Here is a 15,386-nt window from a genome sequence, read left to right as displayed (position 1 = left end):
AAAAAAAAAAAAAAAAAAAAAGTATAACATACATGCAGAAAAATTGGGAAGTTACAAGGATGTAGCTAATGAATTTTCATGAGGTGAGCACCTCCCTTACTTTGAATTTATTTCCCTTCACTTATTGTTAACAAACAGTGGCTTGTCATTCACAGGCCTGTGTCCTTCCCAAGCTAGACCACTGAGGCCAGAAAGCTGTCTTATTTATTTTCGTATCTACTTCCTCCCCAGTTTCTAGCACAGTACCTTTATATAGTAGCCCACAGGAAGTGCTTGCTGAATTAGAATTCAGAAGGTTGGATGGGAATTTCACAGTGAATCAGGGTCACCTTGAGCTTGTGTTGAATGGAAGTTCTGCATAAGGCTAAGTGCTTTGCTCCAGAGTGGTAGCTTTTGGTCTTTCTGTGCATCTGGATTCAGATTCACTGCCCTGTCAATATTTTTTTTTCCCATGGACATTTTTGGGGGAAGGTCCTCTGGAAAACATAGCCCAAGGCAGGAATTAAAGAGCTGACACTTTGGGAGATACAATCCCAGGGCAGCGAAGCAGCAAAGGCAAGTGGCAGAAGAGAGATCAAAGTGACCACCCGACATGTTCGCTTGCTGGGTGACACTTCACAGCGAGCTACAGAGAGACACCGTGGGTCTCTCAGCAGGTGAGCTTGCCTGGCACATGGTCTTTTTCAGAACATATGCAAGGAGAAAACACACCTCAGAGCCATCCACCGAGGGAAGAGTGGAGGGGGATTTATCTGTCCTGTTCCTTTTCATCTCCCATTTTCCACTGTGGCATTTTATGTAAGCCCAGAAGTGAAGGGACAGCCCGGCCTGGGTGAGGCATCACTGAGAGAGACAAGGAAGATGGTCGGGGGAATCTGAGAAGGCGCATGAGGCTTGTGTCCAGTACGGTCCACACCTTGCGCTGTTCAGGTCTGCTCGTGCCCTCCCATGAGATCAGCTCTCCTCCTTCAATATGGGAATCTCCATTTTCCTTGGAGAACAAATACATCCTCATCCCTTCCCTGTGCAGGAAGGTACAGGTCCCATCAGTGACAGGAGCCATTTCCTGGTACTGGCCCATTGAGGTCGCCAGGAAGAATAAAGCAAGAAGGTGGTGAAACAAGGTCGTCTGCTGCTGCCGTGGCTGGTCCTGATGCTGTCATTCTTACTAATCATCTTCCTCCTGCACTACCCACTCTAGATCCTGTCCACTCTCCATCAGCACTTTGGCTGGTCTGTAATGTTTGCAGTGAGGGGTCTACATGTGTTGTTGGTCTTGCCCATTATTAGCCAAGATACCAGGGATGGGTGTGGTGGCTCACGCCTGTAATCCCAGCACTTTGGGAGGCCAAGGTGGGCAGATCACCTGAGGTCCAGGGGTTCCAGACCAGCCTGGACAACATGGTGAAAGCCCATCTCTACTAAAAAGACAAAAATGGCCAGTGTGGCCACTCACACCTCTACTCCCAGCACTTTGGGAGGCCAAGGCGGGCAGATCACCTGAGGTCAGGAGTTCGAGACCAGCCTTGCCAACATGGTAAAACCCTGTCTCTACCAAAAATATAAAAAATTGGCCAGACGTGGTGGTGGTGGCCTGTACTCGCAGCTATTCAGGAAGCTGAGGCAGGAGAATCACTTGAACCCAGGAGGCAGAGGTTGCAGGAAGCCGAGATAGCGTCGTTGCACTCCAGCCTGGACAACAAGAGTGGAACTCGGTCTCAAAAAAAAAGAGAGAGATCCCAGGGAGTCCTCTGGGTTTTATTCCAGATATTCTCCTCCCATCCCCAAATGGACCACTCACCTAATTCCTCATGGCAATTAGGATCAGTGACCCCTGGCTGTGGAGTCACTGCCCTCTTTGTTGCTCACTGGCATGAGGAGCCATAGGTGGCCAAGTGGTTGTGGGAGTGTCCAGGTCAGTGGGATCCGTGTTTCACATTCCTCCCTTACCGCAGGACTAGATCCTCTAACTCAGCTGATCCAAAGCGTGTGGGGATGGGGAGCACACACCCTGCAAAGGGCAACCATGTGTGATGGTGAGCAGGGTCACTCCTGGGCCTGTCTGCTGTAGCTGCGGGGACATGGCGCCAGGTATCAGTTGTCAGCTTAAGGCATCCTGGAGGACAGAGGCTCAAACCTGAGGGAAGTTTCTCCATCTGTGCCCCAGCTAAGCCAGGAAGCCATTCCATTGTTTTGTCCGGCTTGCTGCCCCGAGTGCAGCCGGGTTCATGCGATTCCAGTGAATTTATGGCCAGGAGTCATGGGCACAGCTCCTAGGCTGAAATGGGCCTCTTGGTATAAGGCTGTGTTGAATGGGAGTCTAGGCCAGCACAGAAGGCATGCAGTAACTTTGGACCATGGGACTCCTGGAGGCACTACAGGCAGGGAAGGCAACCCCATTACCAGAAAGTGCTTCTGCTTCACGAAGGATAAATTGTGTATCCCTCCAAGGTAGAAGGGTCTGATATAGTTAGCGGCTGTCTGGCTCTTCCCAAGGATGGGCCATATCAAGGAGGGCTCCATGTGATGTCTGCCGCTGGTTGGTTGGGCACTTAGTGGAGCCGCGAGATGACCTTGGTGCTGTGAAGGCAAAACAGGAAGAAAAGCAAGGGGAGGATGCAAAGTGACATGAGGCTTCAAGGCCTGGCCACAGCGCTGCAGCAAACTGCAAAGCTCAGAGAGGCCACCCATGTTCTCTGGGCTCATGGACTTCTCTGGAATGTTTGCAAGATTACCTCGGAGAGACTGCAGCAGGGATAAATGAAGAGCATTTCCCTGCCTGGTTCCCATCCACTTCCATTTCCCACGGCTCATTGTTTAACTTGTGAGGCACTAACCCTTCCATACTATGGGTTGGAAAAATCCAGCTTCTTGGTGACCACTTAGCCAGATTCCACGCTCTGAGATGCAGTACTTCTCCCAAGTCCAATAATGCAAGGTGACTTGGCTTAAATGGAGGAGGAAGAGAGAGAACTGAGGCGGTGCACCAGTCTGCGTCAGTGCACAAGGTTTGTGTCCAATACAGCTGTGTTAGTCACTAAACATAGATGGTCTCCATGGCCTAAAGAGTGATGCATTAACTATAACAGTCTTCCAGGTTCTGCTAGCTGGAATCCTTGACAGAGGTGACAGTGTACTGGGATCACTGTGAATATTATTTTGTTGAGAATTGATGTAGTTAACTTAGCGGGGTGTTGGGTGTGGTAAATTCTGATGTAGTTAAGTTGTACTGCAGATGTTTACTATTGTATTTATATTTATTCCAAATACATCAGATATCAAAGTATGCCTCAAAACATGTCTCCTTAAAAATGGCAGAAGATACATTACCATGTTTCGTTTTTTTGTTTGTTTGTTTGACGGAGTCTAGCTCTGTCGCCCAGGCTGGAGTGCAGTGGTGGGATCTCGTCTCACTGCAACCTCCACCTCCTGGGTTCAAGCAGTTCTGCCTCAGCCTCCTGAGTAGCTGGGATTACAGACGTGCACCATCACGCCTGGCTAATTTTTGTATTTTCAGTAGAGACGGGATTTGACCATGTTGGCCAGGCTGGTCTCGAACTCCTCGCCTCAAGTGATCTGCCCGCCTCAGTACTGGGATTACAGGTGTGAGCCATCATGCCTGGCCACATCATCATGTATTTTGGAGATGAGCCCTGGTAAAACTGAGAGGCCCTAGGACATGGCCGAGTAGTGAGGCCACTGAAGCTGCTCAGGGGTCAGTAAGACCAGATGGTTCTGGAATGTTACACACCTCCATAAGCTCTTGAGGGACAGGAGTTACCACCGCCGCTTGCAAGCTGGGTCCAGTAGTGTACTGTGAGCAGGGCTTGCACTTTGCCTCCATCTGGACTATTGGACTTCCCTGGAAGGTTAACCTTCATAGAGAGGGTTACCTCAGCCAGGATTCACAATGGGAGAAACAAAATCATTTATTTACAACATGAGCAGGTGCACCACTCCCAAACAATAATCTGAATTTTAGGAGACATGGCTAAATTTTAGATCTTTTCAGGACTGAGTTTGAAGTCATTGAAAAACGTTTAAAAGCTGAATAAAAAGGATAAAAATAATACCTTGGCTACAGGTGAAAAATGGATTGAACATAGAACATCTAAATGAAAGAGAAGAGCAGAGCTAAATTCTAAGACTAGCAAATGTATTAGACTTTGATAATTTTATGGGTCATTAGCCTCCACATTTATATATTTCACTATATTATTTCACTATATATTTTCTTCCCAATAATTTAGAAAGATAAACTGAAAAGTTAAAGTAAGAGGCTGGGTGTGGTGGCTCACACCTGCAATTCTAGCACTTCGGAAGGTCAAGGTGGGAGAATAACTTGAGCTCAGGAGTTTGAGACCAGCCTGGGCAACATAGTGAGACCTTGTCTCTACAAAAAAAAAAAAATTAACTGCGCATGGTGGCACATGCCTATGGTCCCAGCTACTTAGGAGGCTGAGACAGGAGGATTGTTTGAGCACAGGAGTTCAAGCCTGCAGTGAGCTATGATTGCACCATTGCACTCCAGCCTGGGCAACAGAGTGAGACTCTGTTTCAAAAAAAAATTAAGACCGGGCACAGTTGCTTATGCCTGTAATCCCAGCACTTTGGGAGGTTGAGGCGTGCAGATCATGAGGTCAAGAGATCGAGACCATCCTGGCCAACACGGTGAAACCTTGTTTCTACTAAAAATACAAAAATTAGCCGGGTGTGGTGGTGCGAGCCTGTAGTCCCAGCTACTCAAGAGGCTGAGGCAGAAGAATGACTTGAACCTGGGAGGCTGAAGTTGCAGTGAGCCGAGATCACACCACTGTACTCCGGCCTGGCGACAGAGACTCCATCTCAAAAATAAATAAATAATAATTAAAATAAAACCTTAATTTAAAAAAGTAACCCTGACTAGAATGAGTAAAGGATCAGTTTAGATTTGGATGCTGGGTCATTAGAAAAACTAATCTGCTATATTTTTATTTTCTAAAGTACTCATGTTACCTATTCATATCTATTTGCTCTTGTTTCATTTTTATTAACTTCTATTTTCATTGAGTTTTTTTTTTTTTTTTTTTTTTTGAGACAGGGTCTTACTCTGTCACCCAGGCTGGAGTGCAGTGACACAATCTAGGCTCACTGCAACCTCAGCATCCTAGGCTCAAATGAACCTCCCATCTCAGCCTCTCAAGCAGAGCTGGGACCACCCGAGTAGGCATGCACCACCATGCTTGGCTAATTTTTGTGCTTTTTGTAAAGACAGGGTTTCACCATGTTGCCCAGGCTGGTCTTAAGCTCCTGGCCTCAAGTGATCTCCCACCTCAGCTTCCCAAAGTGCTGGAATTACAGGTGTGAGCCACCGTGCCCAGCCTGAAGTGATTCATCTTCTAAGCATTGACTTTGTTGGCTTTTTTATTAGCATTGGTTTTCTTCACAGGTTGTGAATTTTGGTTTTCAGGCTCATCTCGACTGGGAGGTCTTCTCTCCCTCCCTCCCTCAGCCTCACCCACTCTTCTTTGTCTAGTGATTTTTAAAATGTCTTTACTTAGTCCCCTGGAGAGTCCCGTCTAGAACCAGATCCTACGATGGAGGCTTGAGGCTTCTGCCCTTGAGTGACATTGGGAATATCTCCAATCCAATCCCTGACCCTGGGTGCAGATGAGGTCAGGTTCTGGCTACAAGACTTTGCTGTCAGCTGTGACCCTGGGAAGGTGATAGCAGCATTAATTGTTTAAAATTTTGAAATGACTTAGATTTACAGAAAAGTCAGAAAAATAGTGCAGATAGTTTCTACTCTTGGCTTAGCTCCCCTTAGTGCTAACATCTTACCTCACCAAAGTACAAGTCTCAAAACTAGGAAACTAACGTCATTACAATACTCTTTTTTTTTTTTAATTTTGAGATGGAGCCTTGCTCTGTTGCCCAGGCTTGAGTGCAATGGCTCGATCTCAGCTCACTGCAACCTCTACTTCCTGGGTTCAGGCGATTCTCCTGCCTCAGCCTCCTGAGTAGCTGGGATTACAGGCTTGCGCCACCGTGCCTGGCTAATTTTTGTATTTTTAGTAGAGATGGGGTTTCACCATTTTGGTCAGGCTTGTCTTGAACTCCTGACCTCATGATCTGCCTGCCACAGCCTCCCAAAGTGCTGGGATTACAGATGTGAGTCACCGCCACCGTCTTCCTTTTTTTTTTTTTTTAACTCCAGAAATACGCTTACCCACCTGCCTGATTTTCTTGCTTCCTTTTTCTCTGGTCTGCTCTTATTCTGAGCACTCTGGCCAAAGGAACTTTCTTTCTCTTCTTTGAAAGCTGAGAACTGCTCCTCGCCTCGTGGTCTTTGCCCCTGCTACTCTCTCTGTCCAGAACACTGCCCATCCCCCTCTTATTTCTGAGCTAAGCCATAATGTCATTTTTGGTGAGTCATTGTACTATTTAACAACTGAACAATTTCTAGCCTAAAATGTCCTTAAATTTGAAAGCGTCAGGTTTCCAACAGGTATGCCCAGCTTCGCCAGTTTTCTAAATTAGAATGACTTCCCTTCGAGCAAAAGACACCAGCAGCTAAGAGTTGTACTTTCCTTCAGCTACGTGTCATCTTCTCTAAGAAATGTGCCCAAAGCACAAGGGAATCGGAAAAGACAATCACTGTTCAAAAAAAGACAGATGTCCTACTGAGTGTCAAGTCATTTGACTTTAGAACTGATAGAAGAATTTAAAAAATGACAGATGATGGGCAGCCAGGGGAAAAAAATGAGAATTAAAAGGCAGCAGAAAATTACCAAATGAGCTCCTGCCACTGGCAGTATTCAATGCTGGCCAATCACTCTGCCTCTTCTGATGCATTACATGGGAAGAGATTTGTTATGTCACTGGGGCTCTGACTTTCCTTCAAGTGTCTAAGGGAGTGAGTTCGATCCAATCATGATAGTTGGATCGCCGTTTTCTGACATTGATTGTGATTGGAAACGGCATACACTTTAGTCACCTACACTTCCCTTTATTTTTATACCATTAGCTCCATAATCTTGTCACTAGCAGAGGGGCCGGTGCCTTGTCATGAGGTGGCACTGTGTTTGCCGAGCCAATGCCTTCAACTCACCCATGTAGGGCCAGAGAATGGGGCATCCTTGCTTTATAGATCTCATGATATAACAAAAGGGCAGCATCAGGGGTGACACGGGTCCCAGGTCCCTCCCAGCAGGAGATACCCCTACATCTGCCCCTTTAGGCTCTGGGACTCCAATTTCAGTTTTAGTGGCAGGATCCCAACCTGCTCCAACTCCATAGTTCTTTCTTTATTTATTTATTTGAGATGGAGTCTTGCTCTGTCACCTGTGCTGGAGTGCAGTGGCACCATCTCGGCTCACTGCAACCTCCGCCTCTTTGGTTCAAGTGATTCTCCTGCCCCAGTCTCCCAAGTAGCCTGGACTACAGGCAAACACCATACCCAGCTGATTTTTTTATTTTTGTAACTGCCCAAGGGGCTTACCTTGCTCACTGCCTAGACAGAGCAGATTCATGAAGACAGGGGAAATGCAATAGAGAAAAAGCAATTCACACAGAGCCTACCGTGTGGGAGGCTGGAGTTTTATTATTACTCAAATCAGTCTCCCCAAGCATTTGGGGAGCAGAGCTTTTAATGATAACTTGGTGGGTGGGTGGAGAGCCAGTGAGCCAGGAGTGCTGATTGGTCAGGGATGAAATTATAGGGAGTTGAAACTGTCTTCTTGTACTGAGTCAGTTCCTAGGTGGGGGCCACAAGATCAGATGAGCCAGTTTATTGATCTGGGTGGTGCCAGCTTATCCATCAAGTGCAGGGTTTGCAAAATATCTCAAACGCTGATCTTAGGAGCAGTCAAAATCTTGGGAGACTGAGGACAGTGAATCACTTGAGGTCAGGACCAACATGGTGAAACCCTGTCTCTACTAAAAATAAAACTGCCTTTGCAAAATTAGCCAGGGTCAGAATCTTGTAGCCTCCAACTTCATGACTTCTAAATCACAATTTGTTTTTTTTTTTTTTTTTTTGAGACAGAGTTTCTCTCTTGTTGTTCAGGCCGGAGTGCAATGGCACCATCTTGGCTCACCGCAACCTCCGTCTCCCAGGTTCAAGTGATCCTCCTGCCTCAGCCTCCCAAGTACCTGGAATTACAGCCATGTGCCACTATGCCTGGCTAATTTTGTATTTTTAGTAGAGTTGAGATTTCTCCATGTTTGTCAGGCTGGCCTCAAACTCCCGACCTCAGGTGATCTGCCCACCTCGGCCTCCTAAAGTGCTGGGATTACAGCATGAGATACTGCACCTGGCCTACCATAATTTCTAACCCTGTGGCTAATGTTAATCTAGTCCCCAGGCAAGAAGGAGGTCTGCTTTGGGAAAGGGCTGTCAGCATCTTTGTTTAAACTATAAACTACAAACTAAGTTTCTCTGAAAGTTAGTTCAGCCTATGCCCAGGAATAAACAAAGACAGCTTGGAGGTTAGAAGCAAGGTGGAGTCGGTTAAGTTAGATCTCTTTCACTGTCTCAGTCATAATTTTGCAAAGGTTTCATTTTTACTAGACACTGGGTTTCATCATGTTGGCTCCTGCGCTCAAGTAATCCACCCTCCTTGGCCTCCCAAAGTGCTGGGATTACAGGCGTGAGCCACCGCTCCGGACTCCAACTCCATGGTTCTAAGACGTAATGGAAAGAGTTTAGCACAGAGTATGAGGGCTGATCTGCCTTGACAGACCCTAGGCAATCATTCTGCCATTTCCTGGTGCCTGCAAGGGCTTAGACCACGCCAAGCACTCCCTGCGCACGTGGCACCGATACAGCCCCCCCATCCCTCTGCCACTGTACTCACAGCCATCGTGGCCTGAGAGCTCCCCTCAATCAAGCCATGACCAGACAGTTCCAATAGGCTTCATCTCCCAACTTTGACTCCAGGGCCTCTCCCAGCTCTGAGGGTCTGACACTCTGAGGATTTGCCTGGAGGGTTTCTTCAGTCTGGAGCCATTGAGACTAGGAGCCTCACCCCGTTCCTTCTCTTACCTCCTACAGAAATCAGGGTGAAATGGCCCACACCTGCCGTGGAACCATCAACCTGTCCACAGCGCACATTGACACGGAGGACTCTTGCGGTATCTTGCTGACCAGTGGGGGCAGGAGCTACCACCTCAAGGCCAGTTCAGAGGTGGACCGGCAGCAGTGGATCACCGCTCTGGAGCTGGCCAAGGCCAAGGCTGTCCGCGTGATGAACACTCATTCAGGTAGTGAGCGCTTGGCACAGCCGGTGTGTACATGGTGGTGTCATGGGTCTGGAGGAAGTGGGAATTGCAAGCAGCTCGGGCTCTATGGTGGCCAGGAGACCCAGGCCAGCCTGGATCAATCTGGAAGGTCAAGGTGTGTGCGTGTTTTGTGCGTCGTCAGCAGTGAGATGCTCAGCCATTCTGTCTGGCCAGCAGTTCTTGGCATGGAAATGTTTGTGACAGGCAGGAGCTGTGTGTGCCTTTCTTTGGGCTAGTCAGGACTTCAGCAGACCCTTCAGATGCTGCAGGTCCAGAAGCAGCAGTCAGCATGGGAGTCCAGGATGGTGCATCCATCTGTGCCTCAAGCCAGCCTTTCCCCCAGATCCCCCATCCTGGAGAGTGAAACCATTTAGCCAGAGCTTCTGCCTTTGCCTAGTGGGGAGGCCAGCTCAGATGTCCTGTGAGAGACATTTTATTTCTTACTTTAATAAATTTATTTTATTTTTTGAGAGCCTCACTCTGTCGCCCAGGCTGGAGTGCAATGGTGTGAATCATAGAGTCATAGAATCATGTGTGCCGATAGAGAAAGTTTTACTTTTTCCATTCCAAATTTTCCTTTTCTTTATTTTTCTTGCCTAATTGTTCTGTCTAGAACTTCCAATACAATGTTGAATAGCTTTGGGAAACTGGGCATGCTTGACTTGTTCTTGATCTTAGAGAGGAATTTTTCATTCTTTTTTTTTTTTAAAGATAGAGTTTCACCATGATGGCCAGGCTGGTTTTGAACTCCCGACCTCAGGTGATCCACCCACCTCAGCCTCCCAAAGTGCTAGGATTACAGGCATGAGCCACCGCGCCCAGCAGGAATTTTTCATTCTTTCATCATCAAGTCTGATGTTAGCTGTGGGTTTTTATAAATGCCCTTTATCATGTTGACAAAGTTGCCTTCTATTCCTAGCTTGCTGAGTGGGTTCTTCATGAAAGGGTATTGGATATTTGTCAGATCTTTTTTTCTGTACCATTGAGATGGCCACGTATAGCTTTTTTCACCTTCAGTCCAATTGGTGTAGTATACTGATTTTCTTTTTTTGAGACAAAGCTTTGCTCTTGTTGTCCAGGCTGGAGTGCAATGGCACAATCTCAGCTCACCACAACTTCCACCTCCCAGGCTCAAGTGATTCTCCTGCCTCAGCCTCCCAAATAGCTGGGATTACAGGCATGTGCCACCACACCCGGCTAATTTTGTATTTTTAGTAGAGATGGGGTTTCACCATGTTGGTCAGGCTGGTCACCTCAGGTGATCTGCCCGCGTCAGCCTCCCAAAGTGCTGGGATTACAGGCGTGAGCCACCACGCCTGGCCTATTGTTTTTGTTATTGTTGTTGAATCATCCTTCCACTCCTGGGGTAAATCCCACTTGGTCATGGTGTATAATCCTTTAAATATGCTAATGGATTTTGTTTGCCAGTATTTTGTTGAGAAATTTTGCAGCTATATTCATAAAGGGTAATAATGGTTTATAGTTTTCATATGATGTCTTTGTGTGGCCTCATAGAATAAGTTATTAAATATTTCATACTGTTCAATGCTTTGGAAAGTTTAAGAAGAATTTGTATAATTTTTGGGGGATGGTGGGGACAGGGTCTCACTCCATTGCCCAGGCTGAAGTGCAGTGGTGCAGTCATGGCTCACTGCAGCCTCAACCTCTGGGGCTCAAGCAATCCTCTCACCTCAGCTTCCCATGTAACTGGGACAACAGGCATGTGCTTTCATGTCTGGCTAGTTTTTATTTTTCGATTTTTTTGTAGAGACAGGGTCTTACTATGTTGTCTAGGTTAGTCTCAAACTCCTGGGCTCAGTGATCCTCCCTCCTCAGCCTCCCAAGTGCTGGAATTATAGACGTGACCCACTAGGCCCGGCCTTACAAGTTTTTTTTTTTTTTTAAAGACAGGGTTTCACCATATTGGTCAGGCTGGTCTCGAACTTCTGCCCTCAGGTGATCCGCCTGCCTCAGCCTCCCAAAGTGCTGGGATTACAGGTGTGAGCCACCACACCCGGCAGGTTCTTTAAATGTTTGGTAGAATTCACCCAATGAAGCCATCTGGTCTTGAACTTTTCTTAGTTGCAAGATCTTTGATTACAGATTCAATGACCTCTTCATTGTAGGTCTGTTAAGATATTTTATTTCTTCTTTAGTCAGTTTTTGTAATCTGGGTCTTTCTAAGGTTTGTCCATTTGCATCCAGGTTATCTAATTTGTTGGCCTAAAGTGTTCATAATAATCCTTTTCCTCCTGTTTTTGTTTTTGTTTTTTTTTGAGACGGGGTTTCACCATGTTGGTCAGGCTGGTCTCGAACTCCTGATCTCAGATGATCCGACTGCCTCAGCCTCCCAAAGTGCTGAGATTACAGGCATGAGCCACTGTGTCCAGCCTCATCCTGTTCTTATAACCCTTTTCATTTCTGTAAGATCATTAGTAATGTTCCCACTTTCATTTCTGATTTCAGTAATTTGAGTCTTCTCTCGTTTTCTTAGTCTAGCTGAAGGCCTGCCAATTATGTTGATCTCTTCAAAGAACCAACTTTTGCTTTCATTAATTCTACTGTTTTTTTAATTCTCTTTTTCATTTACTCCAACTGTAATCTTTTTTTTTTTTTGAGACAGTCTATTAGTATTATTACTTTCCTATTGTTACTAATTTTTGATTTTAGTAAGAATTTATGAGTGTACTTTTATTTATTTATTTATTTTGAGACAGCGTCTCACTCTGTCTCCCAGACTGGAGTGCAGTGGCACGATCTTGGCTCAGTGCAACCTCCACCTCCTCAGCCTCCCAAAGTTCCTGGATTACAGGCGTGAGCCACTCCACCCAGCCGAGTGTACTCTTATTTTAAATCAAAAGCTATTCTTAAATTAAGAATGCTTTTTTGTTCTTAAAGTACTGGGACATTTCCATAAGTTCTGAGTCTTTAGTTGGTTAACATCATTAGCTCATTCTCTCAACCATAAGCACAGGAGTGCCTAATCTCCTGGGAATGTAACCCAGCAGGTTTGGCTTTATCTGGCCTTTTTTCAAGATGGAGTCACTCTGGTTAGGATGCCTTGACACTGTTACCACTGGAACAAATGAACTTGTGACATTTAGCTGGATAAAGGAAGACCAGGCAGAGCCTGCTTGAATTGAAAGTTTGAAGAGTCAGGGTTTACAAATGAGGCCACAGACTTGTTTGGTTTTTTGTTTGTTTTTTGTTTTTGAGACAGAGTCTCGCCCTGTCACCCAGACTGCAGTGCAGTGGTGCAATCTTGGCTCACTGCAACTTCCGCCTTCTGGGTTCAAGCAATTCTCCTGCCTCAGCCCCCCAAGTAGCTGAGACTACAGGCATGCACCATAATGCTCGGCTAATTTTTGTATTTTTAGTAGAGATGAGGTTTCCTCACATTGGCCAGGCTCGTCTTGAACTCCTGGCCTCAAGTGATCCACCCACTTTAGCCTCCCAAAGTGCTGAGATTACAGGCGTGAGCCACGGCATCCGGCCACAGACTCGTTTCTGTGGCACAAGCAGAACCGGGGTGGAAGTATTGAGACTGATTCCTGCTTGGTCGAGGAACGAAACAGAGTGCACTATTGGGGAGTAAGAGGTAAGGAACAAAGTGAAAGGTCCCAGCTAGAGGGCTGGGGCTGAGGCAGGGCCTACAGTCCTTCCAGGGCTTGAGTGCTGTCATTCTGGGCTACGTTTGCCTTTCTTTAACTGTTCCCTTTCCAAATTTGGTAGAATGTTCTGTGGTAGTGTGGACAAAACAGTGGGCCCAGAGGCAGGTCTGATGCTAGATGAGTCACTGAATCTCATGATGCTTCAGTCTCCTCGTCCATGGAATGAACAATTGACCAGGCTCCCCCCCAAGCCCAGCTCTGGGGCCTTGGTCAAGTCAGTGAGTTTCTGCTCTCCAGTTCCCTGTCTTCAGCATTCCTGCTTAGTTGCTGGGAGGATTACATGATGGTAAATGAGATGTGTGTCACACGGTGGATGCAACCAATTCCATTCATGCAGCATTGCTGGTGGGTCAGGTGTCTCATGTAAACAAAAAATAAAATTCTAACGCCCCCCAACCATCTGAATGGACTTCCTCCTAGGCTAGGGCACTCTAAAATTTAACCTGAAAGACTGGTTCAGGCCACGATGGGAAGTGGGAGTCGGACATGCCTCATAATACCTCTCTGCTGTTAACATCGACACAGACCTTAAGTCCGATAGGAAACTTTGACGGTCTATTCTCTCTGAAGTCTGCTACCTGGAGGCTTCATCTGCATGATGAAACTGTGGTCTCCACCACCTCTGATCACAACCCACGTACTCCTTTCTAGTGATAACTCTTTTTTGGAGATTTTTTGCTTTTTTGAGATGGAGTCTCTCTCTGTAGCCCAGGCTGGAGTGCAGTGGCACAATCTCAACTCACTGCAACCTCTGCTTCCCAGGTTCAAGCAATTCTCCCGCCTCAGCCTTTTGAGTAGCTGAGGTTACAGGCATGTGCCACCATGCTCGGCTAATTTTTGTATTTTTAGTAGAGTCGGTTTCACTATGTTGGCCAGACTGGTCTCCAACTCCGTTAAAACATGTGCTCTGAATGAAGAGACCCCCCCCCAACAGGCTTTGTGTGAGCAACATGGCTGTTTTTTCACCCGGGTGCGGGTGGGTGGGCTGAGTCTGAAAAGGGAATCAGCGGAGGGCAGTGGGATTAGTTGGTTTTATAGGTTTGGGGTGGGCAGTAGAAAGTTACAGAAGTTACAGTTTAGGGCAGTTTTTTGAAAGCTGGGAAGGGGTTGTAGTGTCTGGAGTCATGAGGTTGACCAAGGTTAGTTACACAGTCCAATGGCCTTATCAATTGGGGCGGGAATAAGGAACAATGGAAAATGTCTTAAAGTTAAGTAGGCACAGGGGTTGGTCATTTCTTCCTCTTTTCACGGTCTTCCAGTTACTTCAGATTTTCCAGGAACTCATCTGGAGTGTCCGTGCAGGTCACAGAGGTTAACATGGCGTCCATGGGGCTATCAGTCAGCCTAAAAGACCTTACACTGACCTCAGCTTTGGGAGACCTGTCTCAGCCTCCGAAAGTGCTGGGATAACAGGCATGAGCCACTGTACCCGGCCTCTATTGGTAACTCTTTCAATGAATTACCAATTAGAAAAGATTTAAATCTACCTATAACCTGGAAGCCCTGCCTCCTTCAAGTTGTTCGGCCTTTCTGGACCAAACCAATGTATTTCTTGAATGTATTTGATTGAAATTTCATGTCTCCCTACAATATATAAAACCAAGCTGCACCTGGACCACCTTGGGCACACATTCTCAGGATCTCCTGAGGGCTGTGCTGGAGCCATGGGCACCCATATTTGGCTCAGAATAAATCTCTTCAGATATTTTAGAGTTCGACTCTTCGTTAACACTCAGCACTCATAAGTCATCCCACCCACAGTGGGTGGCAGGAGATGGGCAGGATCACCTGTAGGAGATCAGGCGCCCAGGGCATTTGAGAGGTGAAAGGATAAAACTGCTTTCACTGCCCCCAGGCAACTTATGTCCAGCACCACGTGTTTCCCCGAAATGAGGCACAGCGGGCCCCCCACAAGGGATTCACGTCTGGAAAGACATTCACCTTCTGCTCTGGGCAAAGACATGCTGCTTGTGGCTGTAGGAAGGACAGCCATAGTCATCCTGGGGGAGGTGTGCTCACACTTCCCAAAAGAGTGCCTGTGTCAGTCACCAAGGACCCTGCAAGCTGGGATGATGGCCCTTCCCTGCTAGCCCTTCCCCAGCTGTGGGCCTTCCCGGGAGCCCAGGACCACGTGTTGGAGCAGAGCGCTATTCAGCAGCACCCAGCCACCTCTGCTCACTGCAGTAGTGATTCTCAGCCTATGCACTTGAAATTTGACCTTTTGGGGTTTTCCAGTTTTATATTTGTGGCTTGAACTTGCCAGTTGCCTCAAATGAGCTGAAGGAAGGAATACTTACTTCCAGGCCACTTTTTTTTTTTCTTTCTTTCTTTTTTAATTAAGACGGGGTTTCTCCATGATGGCCAGGCTGGTCTTGAACTCCTGACCTCAGGTGATCCACCCACCTCGGCCTCCAAAGTGCTAGGATTACAGGCATGAGCCACCATGCCTGGCCC

The 15,386-nt window shown here is 46.9% G+C and overlaps 1 protein-coding gene across 3 annotated transcripts in view; it reads left to right on the top strand.

The window, feature by feature from the left end:
• Positions 1-15,386, top strand: part of OSBP2 (oxysterol binding protein 2) — a 209,277-nt gene that overhangs the window by 33,495 nt on the left and 160,396 nt on the right. For all 3 annotated transcript variants that reach the window (XM_017499574.1, XM_017499573.2, XM_017499572.1), the window contains exon 2: positions 9,035-9,243. In XM_017499574.1, the coding sequence (XP_017355063.1) occupies positions 9,035-9,243 (209 nt within the window). The remainder of the gene's footprint in view (positions 1-9,034; positions 9,244-15,386) is intronic.

This window comes from Cebus imitator, unplaced genomic scaffold (assembly GCF_001604975.1).
Source record: "Cebus imitator isolate Cc_AM_T3 unplaced genomic scaffold, Cebus_imitator-1.0 Scaffold258, whole genome shotgun sequence".
Classification (NCBI taxonomy): domain Eukaryota; kingdom Metazoa; phylum Chordata; class Mammalia; order Primates; family Cebidae; genus Cebus; species Cebus imitator.
Note: the sequence above shows the minus strand (reverse complement) of the source record. Positions and strands in the feature narration are given on the sequence as shown.